This window comes from Brachyistius frenatus, unplaced genomic scaffold, assembly GCF_029030835.1.
Source record: "Brachyistius frenatus isolate BFR_SWC_R1_liver_20210118 unplaced genomic scaffold, ASM2903083v1 Contig_12, whole genome shotgun sequence".
In the NCBI taxonomy this organism is placed as follows: domain Eukaryota; kingdom Metazoa; phylum Chordata; class Actinopteri; family Embiotocidae; genus Brachyistius; species Brachyistius frenatus.
Window position 1 is genome coordinate 6,721,956 of NW_027210611.1, and position 26,940 is coordinate 6,748,895.

At 41.7% G+C, this 26,940-nt stretch overlaps 2 protein-coding genes across 11 annotated transcripts in view; both read right to left on the reverse strand.

Moving 5' to 3' along the window:
• Nucleotides 1-16,388, reverse strand: part of LOC138617450 (microtubule cross-linking factor 1) — a 74,682-nt gene extending 58,294 nt beyond the window's left edge. For 8 of the 10 annotated variants that reach the window (XR_011310663.1, XR_011310662.1, XR_011310664.1 and 5 more), the window contains exons 1-3: nt 14,912-16,387; nt 9,305-9,529; nt 8,437-8,595 (exon numbers count right to left, since the gene is read on the reverse strand). Coding sequence is in view for 4 of the 10 variants with exons in the window: in XM_069692491.1 (XP_069548592.1) it covers nt 8,437-8,595; nt 9,305-9,529; nt 14,912-15,757 (1,230 nt within the window). In the remaining 6 variants the exon portion in view is untranslated. Of the gene's footprint in view, nt 1-8,436; nt 8,596-9,304; nt 9,530-14,911 lie in introns of all 10 variants that reach the window. The other 2 variants (XR_011310660.1, XR_011310659.1) reach the window with 1 other exon arrangement.
• Nucleotides 16,389-16,602: 214 nt separating this feature from the next.
• rab12 (RAB12, member RAS oncogene family) lies at nt 16,603-26,445 on the reverse strand. The gene is made up of 6 exons (XM_069692518.1): nt 26,059-26,445; nt 24,775-24,835; nt 21,226-21,364; nt 20,641-20,730; nt 20,154-20,258; nt 16,603-18,913 (listed from the first exon to the last, which is right to left on the reverse strand). Exons 1-6 carry the CDS (start codon nt 26,285-26,287, stop codon nt 18,806-18,808), a joined length of 732 nt encoding a protein of 243 aa, XP_069548619.1. The 5' UTR covers nt 26,288-26,445; the 3' UTR covers nt 16,603-18,805.
• Nucleotides 26,446-26,940: the final 495 nt, after the last annotated feature.

Here is a 26,940-nt window from a genome sequence, read left to right on the forward strand (position 1 = left end):
ATGTATGTACATAAGTGTGCCTCCTAATGGTTGACAGGCTTCACTCATAGATTGCGGTAGAGGTGGACGTAGCTTTCGGGTCTGAAAAATCAGGCCGATGGGGGAAGTGCCTTAAACTGCAATACCACAGAAGGCCACTAGGGGTTGGCTCCAACTAGCGTCTGGCTCCACGTGACGCAGCCCTGTTTCACCCCGCCGCAGCAGCTGATCAGAACATGGTGACAACTCTCGGTGACTCAGACAGTCTCGGACCCCTGCCACATCAAATGAACTCTTCTATCCAGACTACAGCGGACCTCACTGACTCTGCACACATCCTGCAGACTCAACTATTAACAGGCTTTTCACAGCAGGAATATAAGCTTACACCGAACATGTAATGAACACGTAATAAAAAAAAAATTAAAACTGTTAATTGTGTTGACAAGAAGCTGCTGTTAATGTTGAGGCGCCCTGATGGTTGTCTGGCCCGAAACGATGCATTTACCTCTAATACTTCTCGATAAAAAGGACCACCTGATTAATCATTAATGATAATAATCAATAGTAAAATCAATAAAGTTCCAAGGAAAAAAAAGCTTAATTTTTTTATTATATGACCGGAAACTAACTCTATTTGGGATGTGACAAATCATGCAGTTTGCAGATGTTACCTTGGGCTTCAGAAATGTCTGAAAATGTAGACATTTTAAAGAAAACTCAATTAACCAACAGAGTATTTGGTAGGCTTCAAGCTGTATCTGTTCATTTTGTGCCCAGAACGTGACAGAACAGCTTCTCTCATATTTAATGTGTTAGAAAACTATATTTAGCTGGTTAAGCTGCTCAGTGCTCTTTAATATTCATCAGCTTGTTCCCAACTTTGTGTTTATTATTCGGGAGGTGAGCAGATATTGTGTTCAGTTGGTTTATCAGTTATTTGTTGCTGGAGGCCGTGTTGGTGAGCGCCGAAAGCCTCAAAACAACGAACAATAAGGAGAATAAAATGATGCCTAGAACTGAGGAGGGGGAGTCTGGTGAGAATTCCAACCAGACGTCCCGCCAAAACATGTAATACACCCTTCAGTCCACAAGAGGATATCGCACCAGTGTCAAGTTTGTCTTTTCGAGACGTGAAAACTAAGGCGCTAGAGGTTTAGCCACCAAAAACCATTAAACGGTTTCTAACCCTGAGAAAAGATCATGTTAAAATAAGTAATTTTATGTAAGTGATTTCACATACATCAAATAAGTTACTTAACATTACACAAGTTCAATACCTTATGTTATGTTTGTGACTTACTTGCGTAACATTGACTTTGGCTTCCTCATGGATTTGAACACACATCGTCCAGGTGAAAGTTCTGTGTTTCACCCGCCTCCTTCCTACTCGGACGTTATCAATCTTTTTAATTTGTCACATAAGCTCCTTCTTCAACCCTTTGACCCTCCTTCATGCATGCGTGCACTCCATACGCCTCGGTGAGGCAAAGCGTGACACTGACACGGCCTCTTCTAGTGGACTGACAAGTTTAAGAAACGCTTTGCGGCTTGATACCGGGCTGAAAACTCGTCAACCAGTGACACACTTTTCATTACATCCAGTCATTATATATATTTTTCTACAGTGAAAAATTACTTCACAATTTTAGTGGAGCTTTAATAGGATTTCCACTTTTTGTTCTTCAGCATAAATCTTCATCGTTTGCAAGCGGTACAAACGTCCCTCTCCTCCTACAGCTCAGCTGCATAACACAGATCAAAACTACATCTCCTCTCTCTCCACAACCTCTGGCGAGGCCAAAAACACTTTTTCTGAAGATATCTCACTCGGAGTGACGGCCTCCAACACATTGCTGGGAGCTGTATTTTTCTGACAGCCCGTCTCTTCCTTGTGTTTGGGGGAGAGGTGAGAAACATGATGAATCAGCCTGAGTTACAGCCTGCCAGGCTGCTCTCAACCTCCCTAAATATAACCGCTAATACCATTTGTTACGGTGAAGAAGAGAAGCGTCCATGATACCAACCCCGGATGCCAGTGTGTGTTCTGCTGTCTTCGGATCTAGGTTAAGCTGAGCAGCACAATGTGAGACGACGAGATGATGTTTTTTTTCTTGGACAAAACCTTAAGCCTCCTCTGCATTTTCAGCTGTATTCTTATATACGTTCAACCACATAAGGCCTGTGCCTGTTGCAACATCATGTTTCTACAATGAATGGGACATCTTGCTTACTAAATTCATGTACTTCATCATCCTGCAGCACATTAAATATTCATTCTCCAAAAAAAAAATCTATTTAGTCAGGGTCACCTCAGAGATGGTGCTGCTGGAGAAAATTTACCTTCATACAGATTTTTTTTTTTCTCTTATTTTGAGCTGTAAACATCACAAAGATGCCTAAAAAAAAAAAGGTGTCAACATCTCTCAATTTGCGCAAGTCATGGAACCACTGCCGGAAAGAGAAATGTTTTCGTGTCCCACAGAAACGCAGCTCCCAGGTGCTGCTCGCTTCCATAAACAAGAACTTAATATTCAAATATGTGGACATTATAAACAGTCAATATAAAATCAGCATTTTATCATAATTTACTACTTAAAGATGAATAACCTGACTGGTTTTCTTCAAAAAGCCAAAGCAGTGTTTATCAAGTTTTAATACTGATAGAGGTCCTTCAAATACAAATTAAATGTGAAATATAAGCTTAGAGATTTCTGGAAGATTGTGTTTAAGATGACTTCAAAAATATGTTTGAAATGTTCCTTAATGTATCAAATGACATCAAAATGCTTCAGGATGTTTTATGATTATAAAGTGGCAGCTTTGATCATTCAGAAAATTGAAAAACTCTCTCAACATGTCCGTATGCACAAGATGATAAAAAAATTTTTTTTAAAAACATGCACATGGAGGAATTCTTTTTTTCAAGGGTTTTAAACTTCAAAGGACGGCGCTGCAGAATTAAAGCACATTACTCCGGGGTTTCATGCAGAATTGATGATTTCACCCAATTGCTTTGTGTCAGCAGCAGTTTGCCAGTAGAGTAACAATATCATCACTTCCGAAACGCTTTCCAACTGCGTGGTTTATGATTAGCATCTTTAAAACGTCACTGAATTTGAGACCAACACAGACATTGTAGTCGTTGAGTTCTACCTCAAAAATGTATTTTCACGAGTCAAGATCGAGCTTATTTTTAGACTGACTTCCATAAGTTTACGGTATTGGTTAAATATTTGCATTATTTGGGCAAACTTGTGTCGTAGAATTCTCGACCTGAATACCAGTCGTATTTCAGAACAAACTGCCTTCTCCTTTCCGTTATGCAGACGGCGAATTTCTGCACTCGGAGCAAACCTCACAGCCGCTGCGTGACGATAAGCTTTATATGGATGTGTGTCACTGCAGCAGATTTTGACTTACAGCAGAGTCCCTACGCTACTCCTCTCCTCACGCTTGCTCTCCTTCCTATTGGTGGAGTCAGACACAAGATATTAACTAGGTCAATGAGATTCCTTTACACTCCTCCAACAGGGAACGACAGCAGATGAGAAGACAGAGGGAGATACGAAGGAGAGGTGAGGAGAACGAGAACGAGAGGATCCGAGAGACTTCTACTTCTTCAAAGCCCACGTTTCTTCTGCTGAGGAAGCAGGAAGAGGGGAGCACGAGGCGGCTGCTCAGACATGAAATAAACTATGTCTGCAGTGATTCTCGCTCAAGCATTGTTGACGGGACTTATTAAGAATGCTGGCATTTCCCACTCAAACCTTTGTTGTAGTGAAACACAGCGACAAAACACTCAGAGAGGTTGGAGCGTTCTCTTGGAGACCTCCTCAGTTCTTATTTTTAAAAGAGTGAACACGTTTTCTGTATTTCAAAACCTGCAGAGGTGCTGCTGCTGTGAGAGGTGTGGCGCTGCAGTTTTTCCATGATCAAAGTCGGATATGTGATGTACCGTGATTTAGTTCACCACTACTGAAGTTTGATCCATGTGGAAAAGACTCCACAAAAAAGGGTTAAAAAAACAACAACAAAAAACAAACAGCTACATAAAAGATAAAAACCTGGGGCATGATGAGAAGCATGCTAAAAAAAACTTAATTTCTGTGTCTGTTTTTTCACATTTTAAACATTTTACAGGGTGAGTCAAAAGTCTATAAACAAATATAAGCCTCACAAATTATAATTGATATAGCAATAACTAGCTGAAGCCCTAAAAACCATCCAGACAGACAGTTTTGTTTTACTTGTCCAAGCCTTTTTTTTTTTTTTTTTTTTTTTTCAGACATTCACTCTGAGATTTATGGCACTTTCAAATTCAATAACAATGTGGGTTTTTCAGAAAACATTGAAAATCCACAGACCTTTCTATGGACAGTTTTCATTGGACGCCGTTACTCAAGAGAAATAGTCCCTCAAAAATGTCTGCATACTACTGCAGGTGAGCAAGACAATAATCTCTATGATAAATGTGATAAATGTACTTTTACACCCACTGCAAATAGAAGCAAAGTTGTAATATCATAATCAGAGAGTGGCGTTTACATGAGTTGGCATAATGAAGTATTCCCACACCAGCACAGAGGAAGGGTGCTTTTGAAATTGAGCACTTCCCTCATGAGATCTGATGTCACGTCAGAGGATCTGCATGAGGATATCTGAAATTAGAAATACCTGGCAGTCACTGAGGAGGAAAAGCGCAGCACAAAGGATTATCATTTGACCTTAATGAAAGACGAGTTTCTGACAGGGGACTGGGAACACCTAATAAATCAGCTGATGCTCATGTCCTGCGTGTTAGCATTTCATTAGTTCCAATTCATTACACGTATCAGTATGCCTTTCTTCAAATGTCAGAGGAGTGAGAAATATCTCAAACAATCGCTGTTCGACCACACAAAAGCAGCGGTGGGAAAAAAAAACACTGCAAGAACAGAAAATCCTGTCCAGCAATCCGTTTGATGTGAGGTCTGTTAGCTGTGGAGCTGCTGCAGTCATATCGCAGGCAGACAGGGCCTACAGCCGACTGATTACAGCCCTTCTCTGCCCCTCGGTCTCTTTGTCTTTCCCTCCCCTGCTCTCCCCTCCCGTCAGCGTGTACCGAAACACGCCAGCCTGTTTTATAACAGCCCTTCTTGTTGGATTAATCCGTGCTGGGGTGCCAATCTCTGGGCCGGAGTCCCATACAGCTTCTGATAGCAGAGAACGGGCACAGGGACAAGAGGAGACGGGCTTTAAAGGCCAGAGATGCTCAAACTATCTCAGATTAGATGCCCTTTTACCACTGTGGCGAGAAATTTTAACAGGATCTCTGAATTTACCAGCACGGATAATTTACACGCTCAGCATAAATCTTTCTGGATGCACAAAGGACAGATGGTCTGTTGATGTTTGGTTTGAACTTAAATGATGAACAGCTACAGTGCAGAGCTTTATGTGAAGCACAGATTAACCGGAAATGGAAGATCTTTGTGTGCACAGTTTCATCCAGGCACATTAGCATTAGCTACAGAAATAGGCAAGTTTTTGGTTCCCTCAAAAGGAAAGACTTGTTTGTTCAGAGTATTGTTCATTATAAAATGATTTAAGCTCAAGTCTTTTTAAAGGTCCCATATAAATTCAGATTTCCATTTCTTATCTGATTATGAAGCTGGTCTAAGAGCTATAAATACTGTGAAAGTGTCAAAACCCTCAGCCCACGAAGAAATGCATAAAGCCTGTATTCAGGACTTGTGCCGTTTTGGACTTCTGTACGTTTGTGATGTCACAAACTCAAGCTCATGCGTTATGTCCGCCCTCAGCATGGCCAACTGTCCAACCTTTTATGTGGGATAAAACACAGAGCAGTCAATCGGTCGCAGAGCTAACAAACTACAACAGAAGCTGTGATTGCCTCGGGTGTGTGTCACTCAGAAAAGAGCCAGCCAATCAGAGGAGACGGTCACTGATATCAGTGCGCCTTAAAGGCACAGACACAAAACGGCCTGTTCTTGGTAGAGCTCCAGAGAGAAGCTTAAGTTGTGATGTTTTTTGGAGTTTAGACCACAAAAATATCTTCTTAGCAATAAAGCATCATAAAAGGCTGAAATATTGGACCTTTAATGCCTAATTTCCAAAGAGTTCTTCCAGAGGGATTATTATTGGAAACCTGAGTTATGTTTTCAGATGGAAACTTTCTATGTGGATGATTTTATTGTATTTGTAGAGCCTGGGACTGTGGTGGTTTGTCATGTAGGAAGTCATGTTCATGTCTGACAAATGTGCAACTGTACTTTTTTTTTATCCTACAAAAAAGTAGCATGGTTTCACTCATTATTTTAAGCGGCTTGTTTGTAGTCCAAATGTTAGTTCTTAATTTTGGTGATAAAGGAGCTGCAAGAGGTAATTTAAGAAAATAAATTTGAAGACGGCAGCGGTGCCTCTGGTGGAATAAAAAAAAAATATATATATTAAAACCAAAACGGTGTGGAGGATTTTGTGCTTATTACTGCATCCCATTAAACCTGGGTCACAGTTTGCAAGGTGTAATTAAAGCTGAGACGGAAAGGAAAGACGTCTCAGTCCAGTTGAACTACATTCTTGTCAGGAACGTGTGCTCCTCCTCTCTCTCTTCTGTGACCGAGATTTATCTCTGTGACTGAGCCACTCTGAGAGCAGTTGAAATTCTTTAAATTGATCTCCAACTAAATGGCTTTAACATGTTTGTAAATATCCTTATCATTCCCTAAAATGGTTATTATGAATTTCACGGGAATTAAAGACGTTTAAAACAAGTGCATGGTTGTTAATTCCGCACAAGAGAAAGTATATTTGAAGATATTGGCTGGGCTGCATTTTAAAAGATCCAGAGAGGGCTTGTGTTTTTCTGGGACAAACCTCAGGGGAAAATCTGCATTCATTTGGAGCAGCCGCTATCTCAGCCTCTCTACGACTCCCCTCCCTTCTTTCTCTGCTCACGAGACTGTCTGTGTCGTCTCATGTATGCATCATTTTACCACCACCAGGTACCTATGAAGTGAGCTGCACAGAATTGCACTCAGAGCACAATGTGGCCTTCAAAGCAGCTTTTTATCGTGGGACCACCCCGAGTGAGAGTGCTCTGCAAATTAAAAAATGTCCTCATGTGCAGCACCCCTGCACTTCAGTCCAACTGTTCCACAAGCATCTCCTTTTAAAAGGTTACCGGTGGCGCAGCAACAACAAAAACCGGAGTTTGCATTTGCTGCATCAGCACATCCAGACAAGACATGGATTTTCTGTCTTCATAAAAGTTGTCTTAGAAAACAGCCATTTTTCACGCACTGGAGAGCAGACAGAGCCATGCAACAGAAGTCATGTGAAGACAATGTGTCAAGAGCTGGGAATCAAACCAAAAGAAACAGTGTCGTCCAGCTGCCAAAAGAAAGCCACGTCTCCGTACTGACTGGTCGGGTATTAGCCTACTTTTTCTTTGTTGGCAGACGGCATGTTACCTGCTGTTGTCAAAATTGATTAGTCTAAGCAGCTGAACTTGAGCAGCACTGAGAATAGCCTCCGCTCATCTTATTACCTGAGAGAAGACCTCACTTCACAGTTGTCAAAGCAAATATTCCCTCCAATGAGCGACACGAGAGGAACAGTGATAACAGAAACTCATAGACAAAAGTCTGGATTACGTTGATGCAGTAGTTAGAGGCACAAATGAAAGACTTTAAGGTGAAGCGAATAAATCCGAAACAAACAGGAAGTGTGTCTGTACGCCGCAGTTACAGTGCAAACAGGGACCGCAAGTAGCTAAAGAAGCACGACTTTCTACGGTGTAAACAAACAGGCTACAAATACAGGGCCCAGATGTACCCCAAAGCTAATGCTGCGTTCAAATGGGGTCGTATTTACTGTTTACACGATAAGAATCCATATAAACGCCTCCCTCGTGGTACCCACGACGTCGGTACTCAAACTTTTCTCGAAGCCCCACGTTCACAAGTTGTGACATATTTGCTGAGGTTTACAGAAATGGCAAAGGCGATAGAAGTTCATTTTCCATCGAATTTTAAGTTAATATGTTGTAATTTTAGTCATGTAGGGTTAGTCTGAGGAAAAATGTGAAATTCCCAACTTCTCATCTTTTCCCTCTGTGCCTTTGCATTTCCTGCATCAGAAATCTTTATCTATCTACTGTATATCTATAAACTGTAAATTCATCCTGCGCAGACCAGATTCACATCATGACTGTGATCATTTTATTTTCACTGTTGCACTGATAACCCGCAAATGCTTAATCATCATCCATTTACCAGCGGTATCAGGAAGCTTCCTTCCTTTAGATTTTTTTTTTAATGATTTTGTTTCCTGTTTGTTCTCCACAATCTCTGGTTACTGAGATAAAAACGCAGCTTTGTGTGCATGAAGGCAAACATGCGGTGGTGATCTGAAACATTGTAAATAACCGGCGTCTCGGCGTTATCAACTCACCTCTTTGGTCCTCTCCAGCTCGTTGTGCAGCGCCTGTTTGGAAATCTCCACCTCGATGATCTTTTGTCGGAGCAGCTCGTTCTCATCCTCGGCTCTGCTGCGCTTGTCCTCCACGCTCTCCAGCTCGTTGTGCAAACGCACCGACACGTCTTTGGCCACCTGAGATCAAAGCAACCGGAAGGTCAGTTCAGTTCAAACAGATAATACAAAATGGGTGCATTCATATTTTATAATATCTGCTTTTAATACAAACATGTACAAAAAGATAATGTATGTATTCATATATGGACTTATTTCCAAACACATACACAACCGGGTTAGACCAATATAACAAGGCAATATTTGTTAAAAATCACTAAATCAAAGATCAACAGCTGACTTGAGCACCACAATAAACTTTTTTAATGATTAATCAATTGTTTGAAACTGAATAGCTTGTTTTCCACTTTTTCATCTTTTATATAACATTATTGGCATCTGAATTTCATAAAATCAAATAATTTAATTTGTTGCTTTGTGTGAAGAACTTTGGAATTTGTTATTATTGTTACTATTAATTGAAATTACGGAGGCCACGTTCTCTGAGCTAAAGAGGAGAGGGACCATCCAGTATGTTTTCAGCGCACAGTTCAAAAGCCAGCCTCCATGATGGTACGGAGATGCATTAGTGCACATGACATTGGTACATCTGGTGAGGCACCATCGTCTCATAATAATTTATGGTTGCGTTTAAGGATTTGCCATTGTTGTGGGGGATGATATGCACTAATTTGGCATGAAAAAGGTCCATCTACGAAGTACTTTCTCGTAGTGACTGACTGTGGAAATCGAAACACAAAGACACAAATACGTAGATAAAATGACAGACCTTCAGATCCTGCTCCAGACTCCGCAGCAGCTCTCCGTCCACGTGGCCCGTCTGAGCGACCCGGAGGCTCTTCTGCTCGGCCTTTCGCAGACGGTACTGCAGGATGCGGCAGTTTTTGTTGGAGCGGTCCAGTTCCCTCCGTAGCTCCTGCAGCTGGTAGACCTCCTCCTCCAGGTAGCTGTCTCGCACCTCCTCCATCTCCGCTCGCAGCTCGTCCACTTCATCCTGAGACACAGACAGGGCCGAGCTGTTACCGGGGTTCAATACCACGTCCACATTATAACAGTGAATAACAGTGCTGATATCAAACGCTTGCATCAGTATATGTTTTGTACATATATATTTGTATTTTTTTACCACCATTCTCAGCTGACTTTTAGTGTAACCCTGTGCTGTAACACGTGTAGGGGAGCAGGAAGTAGTTTGTGTGCATGAAAGGTCAATGGTCATGACTTGGTTTAAGGAAACATCTAAATTAAAATGAGATGGCATTACAGGACAGACAAAAACAAAAATGATTCATTTTCTAAACACAGTATCCTCTAAAGCAAGATATTAGATTTCACAAGCTCTGAGGATACAAGATATATTTTGTACTGACTGTGATCCGCTTCGAGGCAAACTGTAAAAATAAAACTGATTTGATTCGATGGAGCCGTGTTATAGACAAAGTTTCATACCAGAGAGCTGCACAAGATTAGAGAAGGGTCGCCAAGAAGTCACGCCACAAATCTTTCTGTTGACCAAAATCTTGGAGTAAATAGCAAATAAACAGACCGGTGGACAAAACAACTGATGAGAACTAAAGCAGGTGATGACTGTGTCACAGAGACTGAAATATTTTATATACTGGTATTTTCTATTAGTACACTTTTCCCAGGAACTAATGTATGTACTGAATATTCAGACGTTAACTCCTTCAAGAACCAACCTTTTAAGCATGTTTTAAGTGTTTGAGGTAAAACACTATTATAAAAGGAAAAACAACATAATATACCTTTGTGGATAGATTACGCTAATACTTTGATATGATTGCATGAGTCGCTGTAATGCAAGTACTCTTTGTGCTGATGATGTAACATCACTAGTTGGCTCTAAGCATCTTATCTCTTGGATTGGAAGCATTCGTATTCCCCGTCTCCGATCAGCATGTGACATCCCAGTCTGGAAAAACAGGAGATTTATCTGCAGCACTGAGGTGATATGACGGCAGTGTGTGTGTGTGTGTGTGTGTGTGTGTGTGTGTGTGTGTGTGTGTGTGTGTGTGTGTGTGTGTGGTGGGGTGGTATCTGTTTGTCTCCCCCATCCTGAGGAATCAGTTAGCTCTGTAGATTTCCCCCGAGATACATATTCCAAAGGCTCAACTGGCACCTGATGAAAAGACAATTGGACGCGGAACGGGGAGGGAGGGAAGAGTGTGTCAATTAATGAAAAGTAAATCTATCCTCATTTGGAAAAGCACAGAGGCCATTGTTATCTGAGGAGGGCCCTCAGGAAGGAGCTAATGACCTCGCGCTGGGTCGACCCAATCGATAGCCGGGTTAAAAGCAGAGGCAGAGTCAGAGCAGCATCATGGGAGCAGGTACATTTGGAGCATAACACTGATGTTTATGAAGGTGGTGCGTGAGGGGTCACCGCCACTACTTAGTCACTTCTTTAAAGTGTGTTTATCTTTACTCCACAGCTGCTGTAATCAATTAGAGAATTCATATTTTTGCTCAGAGAAAGACCGCAACAAAACGATTTCTACTATTAATTTTTTTTATTTCTCACTCAAATGATTAATGTTTTAGCCAAGGGCAAACATTTTTGAAAAATGAATATCAGCGTTTTTCACAGTCCGAGCTGACGTGTTCACACCGGAGGTTTTGTTCAAATCAACAATCAAAAACTCAAATTTCCTGCTGAACACAAGAGAAATCTGCAAATTCTCCCATTAAAGGTGGTTTCAACAAACATTTGGCTTTTTACTTGAAAAATGACCGATCAACGATTCACGTATGATTTCAGCTGAAGAATCAATCTTTTAAAGACGAGTTCAGCTGAAACAATAAGACAGTTCATCAATTACCCAATTCATAGAGCATTCAAATAACGATCAAACTGAAGTCAAAATTTAAGGTATTTTTCGAGAAAAATTGGCCAGAATTTACTTCTCTGTGTCAACTTGGAAGTTCTTCTACGTTTTTGTTCTACTTGACATAAAATTACATATGTTTGTGTTTAGCGCTGTTTTATGGAACAAAACATGCATTTTGAAGAGTCTTGTGTCTAACCCAAACTACACGTTTTGTTTTCCTAAACCTAACCCTGTAGTTTTTTTTACACCTTGGTGAGACAAAACCGTTACAGACACCCGGTCCTCTAGTGGACTGGTGGGTGTATTATATACTTTGGCGTGATGAAGGTTGCTTATTTTCATTATCGATTAAGATCTGAAAGAAATTAATTTGAATATATTTCATTTAAATTTTGTATCTGCCCCACAGTCGAAAATCTAAAGATATGCAGATTAAAATAACATTGCAGACGAAGAAAAAGCAGCAAATATTCAGATTTGAGAATCTGACAGTAAACCTTTATCATGTTTTCTTGGACAATGAACTCAAATCATGAATCACTAACCAAAACAGTTGCTGATTAATTTTCTGTTGACCGACTATCTGATTAATCGACTAATCATTGCAGCTCTAAAAATCTATTTCTCGGTGTTGTAAAGTTGCCGTGCATTTGTGTATACATATACAGTGGGTACGGAAAGTATTCAGAACCCTTTACATTTTTCACTCTTTGTTTCATTGCAGCCATTTGTTAAAATCAAAAAAGTTCATTTTATTTCTCATTAATGTACACTCAGCACCCCATGTTGACAGAAAAAAACAGAAATGTAGAAATTTGTGCAAATTTATTAAAAAAGAAAAACTGAAATATCACATGGTCATAAGTATTCAGACCCTTTGCTGTGACACTCATATTTAACTCACATGCTGTCCATTTCTTCTGATCCTCCTTGAGATGGTTCTACTCCTTCATTGGAGTCCAGCTGTGTTTAATTAAACTGATTGGACTTGATTAGGAAAGGCACACACCTGTCTATACAAGACCTTACAGCTCACAGTGCATGTCAGAGCAAATGAGAATCATGAGGTCGAAGGAACTGTCCAAGGAGCTCAGAGACAGAATTGTGGCAAGGCACAGATCTGGCCAAGGTTACAAAATAATTTCTGCAGCACTCAAGGTTCCTAAGAGCACAGTGGCCTCCATAATCCTTAAATGGAAGAAGTTTGGGACGACCAGAACTCTTCCTAGACCTGGCCGTCCAGCCAAACTGAGCAATCGTGGGAGAAGAGCCTTGGTGAGAGAGGTAAAGAAGAACCCAAAGATCACTGTGGCTGAGCTCCAGAGATGCAGTAGGGAGATGGGAGAAAGTTCCACAAAGTCAACTATCACTGCAGCCCTCCGCCAGTCGGGGCTTTATGGCAGAGTGGCCCGACGGAAGTTTCTCCTCAGTGCAAGACATATGAAAGCCCGCATAGAGTTTGCCAAAAAACACATGAAGGACTCCCAGACTATGAGAAATAAGATTCTCTGGTCTGATGAGACCAAGATTGAACTTTTTGGCGTTAATTCTAAGCAGTATGTGTGGAGAAAACCACACAGCTAAAATAACAAAGGAGTGGCTTCAGAACAACTCTGTGACCATTCTTGACTGGCCCAGCCAGAGCCCTGACCTAAACCCAATTGAGCATCTCTGGAGAGACCTGAAAATGGCTGTCCACCAACGTTCACCATCCAACCTGACGGAACTGGAGAGGATCTGCAAGGAAGAATGGCAGAGGATCCCCAAATCCAGGTGTAAAAAGCTTGTTGCATCATTCCCAAGAAGACTCATGGCTGTACTAGCTCAAAAGGGTGCTTCTACTCAATACTGAGCAAAGGGTCTGAATACTTATGACCATGTGATATTTCAGTTTTTCTTTTTTAATAAATTTGCACAAATTTCTACATTTCTGTTTTTTTCTGTCAAGATGGGGTGCTGAGTGTACATTAATGAGAAATAAAATGAACTTTTTTGATTTTAGCAAATGGCTGCAATGAAACAAAGAGTAAAAAATTTAAAGGGGTCTGAATACTTTCCGTACCCACTGTATATACACACACACACACAACACAGCCTTTGTCAAACACCACTCCTCAAATTTCCTTTAACTCTTCACCTCATGTAAAAAGCCAAACACTTTAGATATCAAATAAAAGAAAACTGAAAGAGCCCACTGAAAACCAAATGTGTTTCCATGAGCATCAGAGGCAGCAGTGGAGGGGACTCCCAGACATTATGAGGGTGGGGTGGGAGGGCTAGGGGGGGTTGTGCAGGAACTCAGAGACCCAGCTGGCAGACTGACAGCCAGGCAGGAGGGTGTTTGAAGCAGACACACATGGGACATCTGACTGTTATCAACTCCTGTGGGATAAAGCCATTACAGCGAGAGACAGTAAAGCTGATTAACTCTCTTGTGTTTCCAGAGAGACACAGACATGCGTGATCAAGTTTGAAATAATACTCTCCATCAGTAACATGCAAATAAACCCCTCTCGCCTCTGAAAAACAACAAATAAAAAAAAAAAACTGCAAGATTGTTTGCCGCATTATCTGTTGTGCCTCCCCTCCGCAACTTATGGGGATAGCCTACTTAAAGAGGGGGGAAGGCGAGGGGGGACGGCGGGGGAAGGGGGCGGGGAGGGGGTTCCTGCATGAAACCTTTATGCAAACAACTGATTTAAAAGTGCTCCTCAAAGCATTAAAGTGTTCGACTTATCTCCTTAAAATATATATATATATATTATATATTGTTGTTGTTGTCTGGGTCACAAGTCAGCACACATATAGGTGTGTTTGTATGGGATCTCAATAAGTTGAATGTCCTGTGCACATCCTGAAAACAGTTAAAAAAAAACAGAAAAAAATACTGACTATAATTGTCCTCTGCCAGGCATCTCTGAGTGTAATCTGCTCACATCATTAAAACGGACAGATGTAATTCTCTGTGTCCCAAATGCAACGTGAAGAGAGTGCAACATGATGTTTTGGGGCTTTCTGTGACTTGACAGCAACAATGTGAAGAAAAAAAAACAACAACTAAACATGTAAAGGGAACACCAGGATGAAGCCACTATCAATAAAAGTCCCATCAATAAAGGTCACATCGGCAGGGGAAGGAGGAAAAGATGACATGATGGATGGTGAGCAGACTGGGGGACTACATGGGATGGGGGGGGGGGACGACGACGACGACGACAGCTGGGCATCACGGGAAATGTGTTTAGATTATAAAATATATACATTTACATGAAGCTTTTCGTTAGTGAACAAGAGGAAGTTCAAGGGCAGTTAACAAGAACCTGGCACTGTCCTTAAAGAGACCCCTGTTGGTGTTTTTGTTTGGAAAGCTGCTCAAAATTAAATATTTTTTTTAAAGGCAAATTTGAACTACGTGTTATATAAAACACGTGCAGCATAAAAGCCACGGATTCTCCTGTAACTTGTTGAGATAAAAAAATAAATAATAATAAATTAATTAAAAAATTTAAAAAAAAAAATCGCCATACCTTGAGGTAGTCGTTTTCAGATCTCAAATCTTCAATCTCCCGCAGCAGGTCGTCCTCGGTTACATCCTTGGTGCCTGGCAGTTTGAATTGTGCGCTTGTGGAGGGTCTCTCCTGCTTGTGTTTGTCTCCGTGCGACCCCGGAGCGGGCAGAGCCTGAGACATGCTTCCCTTGGCGGCGGAAGCCTCGGTTGTGCGCAGCGGAGTGGCAGCTGCCGTTTCTGCCCGCAGAGGATTATCTGCTCCCAGCTGATCCCGGTCACTGGAGCCGGTACCGGACTCGGCGTCGCTACTCGCGGCCGGTGCCAGCTTCTGCTCGTCCGACAGCGGCTCGGACGGGCAGTCTGACAGGTCCGAGCTGCTGTCGGTCTGGCTGACCCGGGCGAGAGACGCCGCGGTCGGTACCCGGATCGGGGATCCATGGCTGAGAGGGCCCGGGGACCCCGAGGCTAGTCTCCCCTTCTTGCCTTTGGCGAGGATCGGACTGCTGATGCCGTCCGGTTTGATGCCGGCGGCTTTGGGCTCGGCTGCTGCATGCTGGGGCACCTTTGTGGGCTTTTTCGCGACAGTGGACTTGGTGTGACTTTTTGCCGAGGCTAGTTTCTCTTTCGCCCCGGTTGTGTTGCGTCTGGAGCTGCGGTTCGGATGGGCTAAGGGCACTGAGGCAGACTGCTGCTGCTGCTTGTGGAGTTTGGGGGATTTGGGTACGATGGCAGGTGGCTTGGTGGAGCGGGAGTGCACGTCTTTGAGGAAAGGTCTGGCCGGGGAAGGCGCTCGGTTCAGTCTCTTCTTCTCCAACTGGTGGTTCTGCGGTTTGGTGTCGCTGCCAGAGCCATTGGAGCTCTCCATTATACACCGACACCGGCAGCAGGAGGGTGATGAAGGAAACGATCAATCCACAGCGCCGCGGAAAACCTCTGACATACGACACCAGAAAAACAGCCAGGTTTCTCTACCTTCTTCCTTGTCGGGCTGGAGATGCGCATCCTGCGTTGTGCTGGATGTTGTTTTTTTTTTTTACTCCATCCTGACTGCATTCACCAGGTTGTCATTGTAGTCCCCTCTGTGGAGAAAACGCTGCAATAAAAAATAAAAAAATAAAAAAACCCTGTCTTACTGGGACGGATGGGATGACGGACAGGTTGCATCTGCAGACAGGGCTAATGAGGCTCAAGTTAGAAAAGAAAAGGGAGTCAGTCGGAGTCACATCAGCCTTCTTCTTTCCGCCTACCGGGTCTCCATCCCTCTCTTCCACCGGGCTGTGTGCGTTGGACCCCCGCGTCTCGTACCCCCTTCCTACTCCCTCCTATCTGACTTGTAAGATCTGCAATCGCTGCGGCGTGAGGCTCGACGCCCGTGATTTTCTGCGGGGCGCATGCGCTGCTACTCCACCAAGCACCCGAGCACACCCCTTGTTTTCTCTGGGACCAGGCGGGACCAGGTCTGACACGCTCTGCTGCGCATGTCCCGATGGCACGCACACAATTGGCTATTGAACACCTTCACACGAGGTGCAAGGATGCACTCAAGAGGAACCAAATTACTAACCTCCTGAAATCGATTGCTTTCTAGATTTCTAATCCGTGCCGTTAAGTAAAACATCACTTTTAAACCGTTTTTGGAGACCGCAGACACAGACTGCACTTTTTTTTAGAAGATGTACACACAGTTGGATTAAAAATAAAAGACCATAATCTGGTAATAAATATAGACATCTTTAATAGCATTTCATTAGTTTTAAGAATGCCGCAAGTTATAAATACCCCAAATCCGCTTTAAACATGCCAAAACCTTTCAAATACTTGTAACAGGTTTAATACAAAGTACAGTCTTCCATCTTTAAAGGATACACATTTCAAATAAAAGCAGTTTTAAACACCGAGTAGTATAAGAGTTGGCTATTAAAACAAAGACCACAGGGTTAGTGCCAAATGCTAAAAAGTCCAGGAGGGGACAAATGAAAGGTTTCATTCCCCCCAAAAAAACAACCCAACATGTGAAGAAATGCTCACGTTTCAAAAACAGAAGTGATAACAACTCCAGATAATTTGTATGCAAAGGTCGCTTTGCTGGTTGATAATCTTATTGCAAAATGTGTCTGGGTGACAGAAAGTGTTTTGTTACCGAAGGCGTCACATTTCTTTCCTGTGGTATGAAACGATTCATTTGTTAGAGTACATAATGTTTAATTTTTAACATAAAACTTCAATAAACAAAACAAAACGGATGGATGGAAAGTCAGTTTGAGTAATTTCAGATCAGGTCCTTTGAAGGGGCTCGTCCTTCTTCACCCTCGGACTCGAGACACAACAGAAACACTCAGAGCTACGCTGCTAATACTGCATGAATTTCAAAACCAAGACTGTTAATGTCTATAAACACAGCAGGGTTAACATTACAAGCATAGGCTAGGTTGTTTTTTTTTTCTTTTTTTTTTTTTTTAATGTGCAAGTAATGGGATATCCACAAACTGGTCCATAACAAAACGCCAAATCAAATACTCAAATCTGCTGACCACCTCTAAAAATAGAAACACAAACGTGCCCTTTCAGCAGGTTATTTAAGGTGTTTCTTCATTAATTTAAACTCCAAGCGAATCGAGTCTGTTCAAAAAAGAAAAAAAAGTGTGACAAAGTGAGCCAATGGAGGTTTCCTGAGTCCTTCAAATACTAAACAAACCATCCTGCACTTTTCTCTCTGCTGCGTCTGAATTCAGAGGAAAAACATCAAAACAAAACACTTGGAAATATTAGTAACGGAAACGAAACGAGGGCTAAAAACCACGTGTGTGTGTGTGTGTGTGTGTGTACGTGTGTGTGTACGAGCTTCTCACTGTCTATTCCCTCTGAAAAGCCAGTAGCACGCACACACGCACACACACACACACACGCAGATAATTTCCCCCATACGAACACAGATCCCTCAAAGACTACATTACCCATCTCTCCTTGCGTGTCCGTCCCACTCGGGGTCGTGGAAGAGTTCAGAGCGGCCGCCGCTGAGGCGACATTGATCTTTATTAGTGCTAAACTACAAGTCGTGTACTTTTCCTTTTCCCTGCGTGTCAGCTCACCTAGGGAAGATGGATTGTAGTGCAAAACATTACAACTTATACACATCTGAAAAACGGGCCGCCGCAGCCTCTTTAAGGCAAAGCAATATAAACTGATATGATCGCCGCCACACACAACCACCTCCTGCTGGCCACAAACGTCCTGCACCCTGTCCAGTCTGTAACAGCAACACACCAGATTTACACCGTGTGCTTTTCTTTACCTCGAGTCACTTGGTAATAATTAATAAGTCTATAAAACTAGTGTACCGACAGAGCCAGAGTGTAAATGGAGCTAGCGAGACGTGAGATGTTGTTATCCCTTCTGTGTAATAGAAAAAAAAATGCACAGATAACAGACCGGTGGGCCGACTCGGACAGTGTTAGTGTAAAGTGTGTGTGATGACCAAAGGAAACAAGAGAACAAGCTGTCAGGCACCTCTGTAATCCCCGCCTCCTCCCCCTCCTTAGAAAATGTGCAACTGCTACCAGAGGGCTCTCTACCTGGAAGGCACCTGCAAGGCACAGCCAGCCTAACCGTCCGAGCAATGAGGTAGTCTGGGTCAAGTGCAGACAGAGAGGTGGTAGGAGAGTGGGTGATTCACCAGGCCTTTAAGTGTTAGTGGGGTGCAGGTCATAGTGTATAAATCAGGAGAAGGGACAGAGGGAAGATAATACTGGTTGTTTGAGAGAGTCCGTGTACCCTAACAGCAGCAGTAAAATACTTCCAAACTGCTGCTGTGTGCTGCCCCCTGGTGGCCACATAAGTGTTCTGCGCGCGCGCGCGTGTGTGTGTGTGTGTGTGTGTGTGTGTGTGTGTGTAGGATAGGGGACCACTCTGGCTCTCAGCAACAGCGCATGCGGGGAGGGAGCAGCTCTGGTGGCACTTCCGGTTCGGGCTGCAGAGACAGGATGCTGTTGGAGAGGTCCTTGTTGGGAACCTCTAGAGGCATCTGTCGGGTCAGAGACACATTCACGTCAGCAGAGACTCAATGAGCGAAACTGTTTAAAGCATCAGTTCAAAGATAACGGAGGAAGTAAATGAAGCAAAAGTATCGTAGCTCACTGATCGTTTTTCTATGACTACATGAGATTTTCTAAAAACAGAGAAGTGTTCCCAAAGAAAATAAAAACCCTTAAAAGGAAAGAGAGAGAACAGCGGAAGGAAACTTTTTAAATAGAGTCTGAAAAAACAACAACAACAGAAGAACAAGAGTCACAAATGTAAACTGTGTTGGACAAGTAAACTAATTAAGTGCATTTTGGCAGCAGTAGCTGTGCTGTCACACATCATCTGTTTAGCTGAAAAAAAAAATCTATTTGCTTTTTTGGTGCATTTGGTTTGCAGCGTTTTTGAAAGCAAAACAGATAAACAGGAACATCTGACAGTAGATATGATTATAAGATGATTTTTTTTTTTTTTTAAAGGTGAACTACAATCAAATCCACCTGCGTCCCGATAATCCAAAGGTTGGTGGTTCAATCCTGTCAACATACTGAAGTGTCCCAGGTGGCAGATGAGCACCTATGAGAGCAGCTCTGTCGCCACCGGGATGTGAATGGGAGGTAAATTGTAAAGAGACCGCTAAGGTAAAAAAAAAAAAAAAAAAAAAAAAATATCCCAATATAAATCTATACGATCTATACGAGACTAAGTATAAAATATGTTAAATATATCTGTGCAACTAATTTGGAAACGATGGTAAAAAGACACGCTTGTTTTCATGTGAATCCAGATATTTATCTGGTGCTACACAGAGAAAAAAAGCACCTAAAATATACATGTGTTGCGTGTGAACTGAGTGACCTCACAATAATTATATCCACCCAGAATTATTTGTTTTTCTTTTCGTCCCGTTTCCAGTTGTTGACCGTGATTTGTGACAGTAGAGAAAACAATACAAACAAAAGGAGCATTTAATTGCGACGTGACCTGCGATCAGTCACTGGAACCTGATTTCACATTTGGTCTTATTATGCTGCAGAATGACGCCATTAAAACTGCCCAGTCAATGCGGTAACTGACAATCTGTATGACTTCAGATGGTATTGAATTTATCATTTGGACAGATTGTATAAAATGTTATTATATTAATGAAACAAGAAGAGCAGGATTTTTCTACCAGTGGCAGCTGGAATAATCAATCAAAACACGATTTGATTGAGAAATGCCGGAAATTAAAACCCACCAACCTTGCTAAGAATATCATCCACAAGCTTCAGGAAGATCTCATCCACATTAAAGTTATCCTTGGCACTGGCTTCGCAGAAGCGCATTCCACTTATTCGAGAGGCAAACTGTAAAAAAGAAAAAGTTAAATGGACTCATTGTCTGTGAACAACACTTGAATTCATCCGCAATAACAGAAATAACAGCACAAACGGCATGAAAAAGTCTCCCCTCTAGAATGAATGGAGGTTTTGGATTAGCATGCTGCTATGCTACACATGTCATCAGTATTATCAGTGTGCGTTTGAAGCCTAAAGTTCATGATCAAGTTTAATCCACCAGTATATCAGAATGAAAGAAAGCTTGCGTGCTCATAATACATATTAATATATCTATTGTTTCTTCTACTGCATCCTCTCTTAGATACTTTTATGCGGTCAAATTAATACCAAACTAAAGATGTGGTTCTGCGATATGATAGCGAATGGCAGGCTGTGCGTTGACCCTCACCCTCTCTCCTTGTTGTCTGGTGATGATGCGATCAGTCTCGCAGTCCAGCTTGTTCCCGACCAGCAGAAGTTCTGCTTCCTCTGAGGCGTACTGACGCAAAAACAGAGAGCAGACAGGATGCACGTCAGGAAATCACCAGCATCCCATTTCAGAGAAGTCGAAACACGTCATGGCAGTTAAATCCGTTCAGCGTAAAGTCACATTGTCTACTACGTACAGTACAAAAACTAGAAAAAAGAAATTGGCCTTACATTTTTCTCTATATACATTTTTGACAATCGATAAGCGTGTTATTTGGCACTGGATGTGAAAACTGAATGTTAAAGTGAACAATAAAATAGTAGGAGTGAATAAATGAAAGACTTCTGGGCACGTAGGACTGCAGCATCGGCCAATCAAAAGGAAAAACAGCATAAGCTCATATACCTGCTGTGCGGTGATCAAATTAAAGACAATAGGAGAACTGCAGGAGGAGTATCATGGGATGTTACTGGATTTCAATTTTATTCAAACAATATATGTAGTTGGTTTTATGAGAGAAACGAGTGGAGACACACCGGCTGACATGTCGGGACTGTTGTTTACCTTGTCTATCATCTTCATCCACTTGGGGAGGTCCTCAAAGGTCTCCTGTTTTGTGATGTCATACACGAGCACTATTCCCTTGGCTCCTCTGTAGTAGGCTGATGTGATGCTGTTGAACCTCTCCTGGCCAGCAGTGTCCCTGGAAGAAATACGTTTAAAGGGACAGTTAGTTGTTGTTGTTGTTGTTTTAAGTGGATCTGTATGAGCTACTTATCTGTGGTCAGTTGAACTTGCAGTAGATGGGGGGGGGTCGACACAGTTCGGAGAAGCAGAAGGCTCCACGTGGTCAATAACAAAATGTATTTTGGCCACCAAAACAAAAAAAGTGTATAAGTTTGATTGTAATATAATATAGCGATATTATGAATATTTCACCAGGTTTACCCTGCTGCCAGACAGCTTCTCCCTCTCTCTTCAAAGGCACCAGACTCCTTCAACAAAAACAGTAATTTTACCTCACAGAACCCGACAGTTGCTGGTCTACCGCTGCCTCCATCGGTTTCTTCGTTTTTGTTAATGTGTGACTTTGGTGTTAGTTTAGATCCAAGTTAAAACACCAACAACCACCAAAGTCACACAATAACACAATCTACAAATCGAGACAGTGGTAAACCAGCAACTCCTGTGTTCCGCGAGGTAAAATGACAGTTCTTGTTTTGTTTTTTAAAGGAGTCTGGTGGATTTGAAGAGACGACAGATAACACCTTTACTTCCACATCAGAAAAAGCTGCGTGACAGAAAAAGTAAAGAGGTGAAAATATTCTAAACATTGCAAATATTTATACTGATATTGATTTTTTTTTTTAGGTGGCTAAAATACATTTTGTTGTATTCTACCTTAACATCAGGACATTGTTTAGTTTTCATGCTGATGCAGCCGCCTGCTTCTCCAATCTGAGGACACGCAGACCTCCATGATAAGTACTTCATATAAACCCATTTCAAACAATAAGAACTATTTTTTTAATCAAATATAATCAAGTCAGTCATGTGATAGCAGACAGTCATCAATTCTTCTTAGATAACTACTTAGATAACAAATAGCTGATTTATGGTGTGTTTTTGATTCTTAAAAAAAAAAATCTCTGATTAATTAAACAACTATATTCAATCAACAAAAAGGAGAACAAAGAATCATTTCTTTGGCATCTAACCAGAAATTTGACGTCATAAATTCACACTGATGATAATAATACATTGGAAGAGTTTCTAGTTTCTACAGTTAGTATATATGCCGTGTATTTGACACCAGTGAATCACTATTTGTGTTCACATCATTATCTGTAATCTCGCGAAAAGAAACAACAAGTGAAGAGCTTTGTTCCAAAATGAGACTTTTACATTTTGAAGGAAGATCGGATATAGTTATGAAACTATTGCTGGGTCAAAATTCAAATTGTAGTCATTCTTAAAGCACTATCAGCAGTTACAGGCTTACTGAATATTCATATATACCTTTTAAATTTAAACAAATGCTTTCAAAATGTATGTGTGGCATCGTGGAAATAAACACTTCGGTTTGAATTTTCGATTTTGAATCCATGACTCATCTGATCGTCTGAGTCTGGACTAGCAGCCCGACACGCGGTTTGAGCTACACTCACAGTGAAGTGTTACTGTACCTGCAGCCAGCTAGTTTCCCCCCTGTGAGTCACAGTCAGGCTTATGAGCAGAAGAGCAGACAGAGACAGCAGCAACAATGGCAGGGTTAGGTAAGGCTGGGCGCGGCAGCGGTGGAGCTTGATGTGAGCAGTTCGACATGAGACATAACAAACAGTGTTGACAGCAATCCTGACGGGACGGGTCAAGGGTCGGGCAGGGGAGCGGGGTCAACACGGGACGTGGTAAAAGGGTGGATGTGATGGGGTGAAGGGAGGGTGGATGGGGTGGTAGTGAGCAGGACAGATGTGTTAGTGAAACAAGCGAAAGGAGGTCCCATGTTTTAACCGAGCACACAAACATCCAGTCGGTCCAAAAGCTTTTCCAAACTGTAGCATGTTAATCAGTTTTTCAATCATCATGGACGAAATGTTTTCAAAATGCAATTATGGCCTAGTTAAAGTCACAAGACCGTAAAGGCATCACAGAAATAAGATCCTCCTCTTCACTGGTGGCCGGTTTGAGCAGGAAAACAAGCCTGGTTCAAGGCCTCTGAATCTGCTGCACGCATCTGATTTATGCAGCAATTCAAATCGCAAATTAGATTAATGACGTGAAAAAAAAGGCCATTTAATCTGATTATCAAGCTGCAATAACACTGAATATCTCCAGTGACCGTTTGCTATGCAGCCATTTGATATGACATATGCATCACAAACTGATTGGCAAGGATACAGTAATGAAAGATGGATGTTATTCTTGTAAAAAGTACTACGGCAAAATCATGTTTCAGAGAAATTCAATAACTGTACAGCCAAAATGAAAGTACTACTATTTATTAGTACTTCAAAGACACTCTTTGAGGGATGTTAGTCAATCAATTCTGCAGCTATGTTTGATACGTGCAGATGGAAAAAGCAAAGATCTTCTTTGATCTTTGCTGGCTTTAATGTATGTATGCAGTAGTTTAAAAATTCATGTCAGCAAGAAGCTTCATCAGGAGGACATCTCGCATGCAGAGGTTCATGCTGTCCTGACAAGTCAGGAACAGCTGCCAGTGAAGCGACAAGGACACGTAACCTCGGTGATGCCCTCCTCTTAAACGAGACCAATAACTGCACTGATTGAAACACACAGTCGAGGTTTGAATCTGCTCTCTGCAGCGCGAAGACGTGTGTTTTTCTGTTCTGCTTTGGTTTCTCTTTAAACCATATAACTGTGTTATAAACCTTGAAATCAGGGGAGGGTATGGTTATTGTGGATTTGATAAACAGTAGGGGTGAGTGACGTGGCCCTAAAGTAATATCACAATATTTCAGGGTATTTCTGCGCTAACATTGTAACATCTTAAAAAAAATATGACAACAATACTAAAAAAATATGTGTAAGTAAATATGTGTTATAGTTTGACATGTCAACACAAACTATTCAGTAAAAAGTATTATATTAGTGTGGTTTGTTGCACATTTGGTCTTTTGTAGAGAATATCAACATTAACGCATGATAAACCTTTTATATGATATTATAAATCATACCGATATTATCATGAACAACATGATATGGCACATCCCTAATCAACAGTGTAAAAATATTATGTTTATCATGTATGTTCTCAAATAATGTGTGTAGGTTGTAGGTCATTAATACAAATTAGGGAGCAAAAGCTACATTTAATGGTAAGAACAGTAATATCTGATGAAAGTAAGAACAAACCAATTGAAGCAGTAACATTAGACAACATGATGGGTATGTTAAAAGTTAAGATTCCCACTGGAGTAGCTGGCTTTTAATAGGGGAGTTTGAATGAAACTATGTATTAGTGTAAAATGCTGAGACACACCAAGTAAATGTAGTTTTTGTTCGAGCTGCCTGTAGAATGACAGGACAGACGAGGGGAAAAGCTTCATACAGAAGAATAAAGGAACTGAAGACCTCGGCCCAGTTACTCACCATATCTGTAGTCTGATCTTCCTCCCTCGCAGCTCGACTGTCTTGATTTTGAAGTCAACTCCTGTGAGGGAAATCAGAACAAACATGTGGACAAATACCAGCACTTCCTGTGTTGTTTTGCGGGCATAATTTCAGTAAACTGTCCGGTTGGTTTTTACAACAAAATGTTCATGAAAGGGTGTTGTCTGGAGAAAGTTTATTTTCTTTAGTTCCATAATTGGGCTACAAATACGAGGTTTACTATGTTTCCCAGCTGCAACACTTTCAGTGTGGAAGATATCCGTGTCGTACTTCTTAAAAATTGTATTCTATTATAACAAAGAAATGACTTCTTTTTTTTTTTGGCCGTCAAAATACTCACACAATACTAGTGAGGCAGGGCTCACAGGAATGACTGGACACCAAATGGAGCTGTGACTGCCACCAGCTGCTTGTGTGTGTGACTATTTTGGGACTGGACACTATGGGCCGGTCACAGGACTGTTTACCCAATTCCACATGTAAACAGATCTCGTGTATTTTTAAATCTATACCGCATTGGCACAGCAATTTATCACTGGTGTCTTCAATTAGTCACGATGCCACTGGTTAAATAATTAAAAGGAAGTATGTGTACACGTAGGAACATGTCAGGTGGCAGTTCTTTATGTACGAATATGAAAAATGGCCGTTTCTAAATTAATATGGCAATCGATGAGACAAGACTGTACCCTCATTTGAATAAATAAGACATACTGTTCAGGAGTAAATTAAGTTATTCTGACTGGTACTACTGAAGGAGCAAGTCTTCTTCCTTTAAACTGAGCTTTGCATACCTGCAGGACCTCCCTTGGGACAACACGAAATACACAACAACCACATCAAACACCGGTCCGAGGCACAAACACGAGATCGAGATGGAAGAAATGACTTCTGTAAATACTTCACAGCCAAAGGGATCAACGAGCAAAGACCGGGATAGAGCAATGTTATGGTTAAAGTTAGCCAGCTACAGCCAGCAGTGTCACATCCGTTCAGTGCCATTGAACAGTAAAGTGGGAGGCAGTGTGTGTGTGTGTGTGTGTGTGTGTGTGTGTGTGTGTGTGTGTGTGTGTGTGTGTGTGTGTGTGTGTGTGTGTGTGTGTGTGTGTGTGTGTGTGTGTGTGTGTGTGTGTGTATTACGTCCGTCCCGTGGTAGTTTAAAGCATTTTCCCTCCAGTAAGTAGCCGGCGCCCTGCTACACGCTCGAGCTAGATAAATAAAAAGTTGACAAAAACAAGACTCGTAAACACCTCCCGTCCTCACCTACGGTCGACTTGCAGGCTTCGCAGAAAGTGTCGTCGGTAAATCTCTCCATGATGCTGGTTTTACCGACACCGCGGGAGCCAATAATAATAATCTGAAGTTTGAAATCAGCGGGTCTGGGAGGCATCTTCCTGCGGCGTGACTGAGACCCCAGAGCGGGGGACGAGTTCGCGGAGCCCCCGCCGCCGCCACCGGCGGCCCTCCGCGGTATGTCATATCTCGGATCCATCAGTAATTCCACATTTGTGATTAACAGAAGAACAGACAAACGCGCCTAAACGGATATACGACCGAAACAAGCAGCTATTTCCAACTTTCTTTCGTCTCTGAAGAAGTTTGGGAAAGTTTGTCAGTCGCCGACAGTTGTTGTTGTTCAGCCATTAGAGACACCGACTGACCTGACGTCATTTCCGCTTCCGGTGCTTCTCTTTTATTCCTACATCGGCTATTAAATCATTTCTATTACATAATAATAACATTTTAATCATCGAGGCAGGTTGCTGACTTATTTGTTTTTTTTTTTTTTATGTTTTTACAAGACAGCCATCAGAATTAGTCCATCAGTGTTTCAGACACTATCAGGACTTTAGAAATAAAGTCTCATATTTTAAAAATGTTTTTTTTTTTTTTAATTAGTTGGATCTTTCACCATAACCTTTTTAGTTGTTGTTGTTGTTGTTGTTGTTGTTTTAATCTGCGGGCTCTTCCACTTTTTGAACAATCAGTGAGTGGTTGTTTCAAAGAAATCTGACAGCAACCCTGTCATGACAGGTCACAAATAGACATTGCCGTATTTAAGAGACTCCTGAGTTGTTGTTGTTGTTTTTTTCATTCTTTTCCATTAAATGATTTCTTTGGGGGAATTTTCCTTTAGTCAAGTTG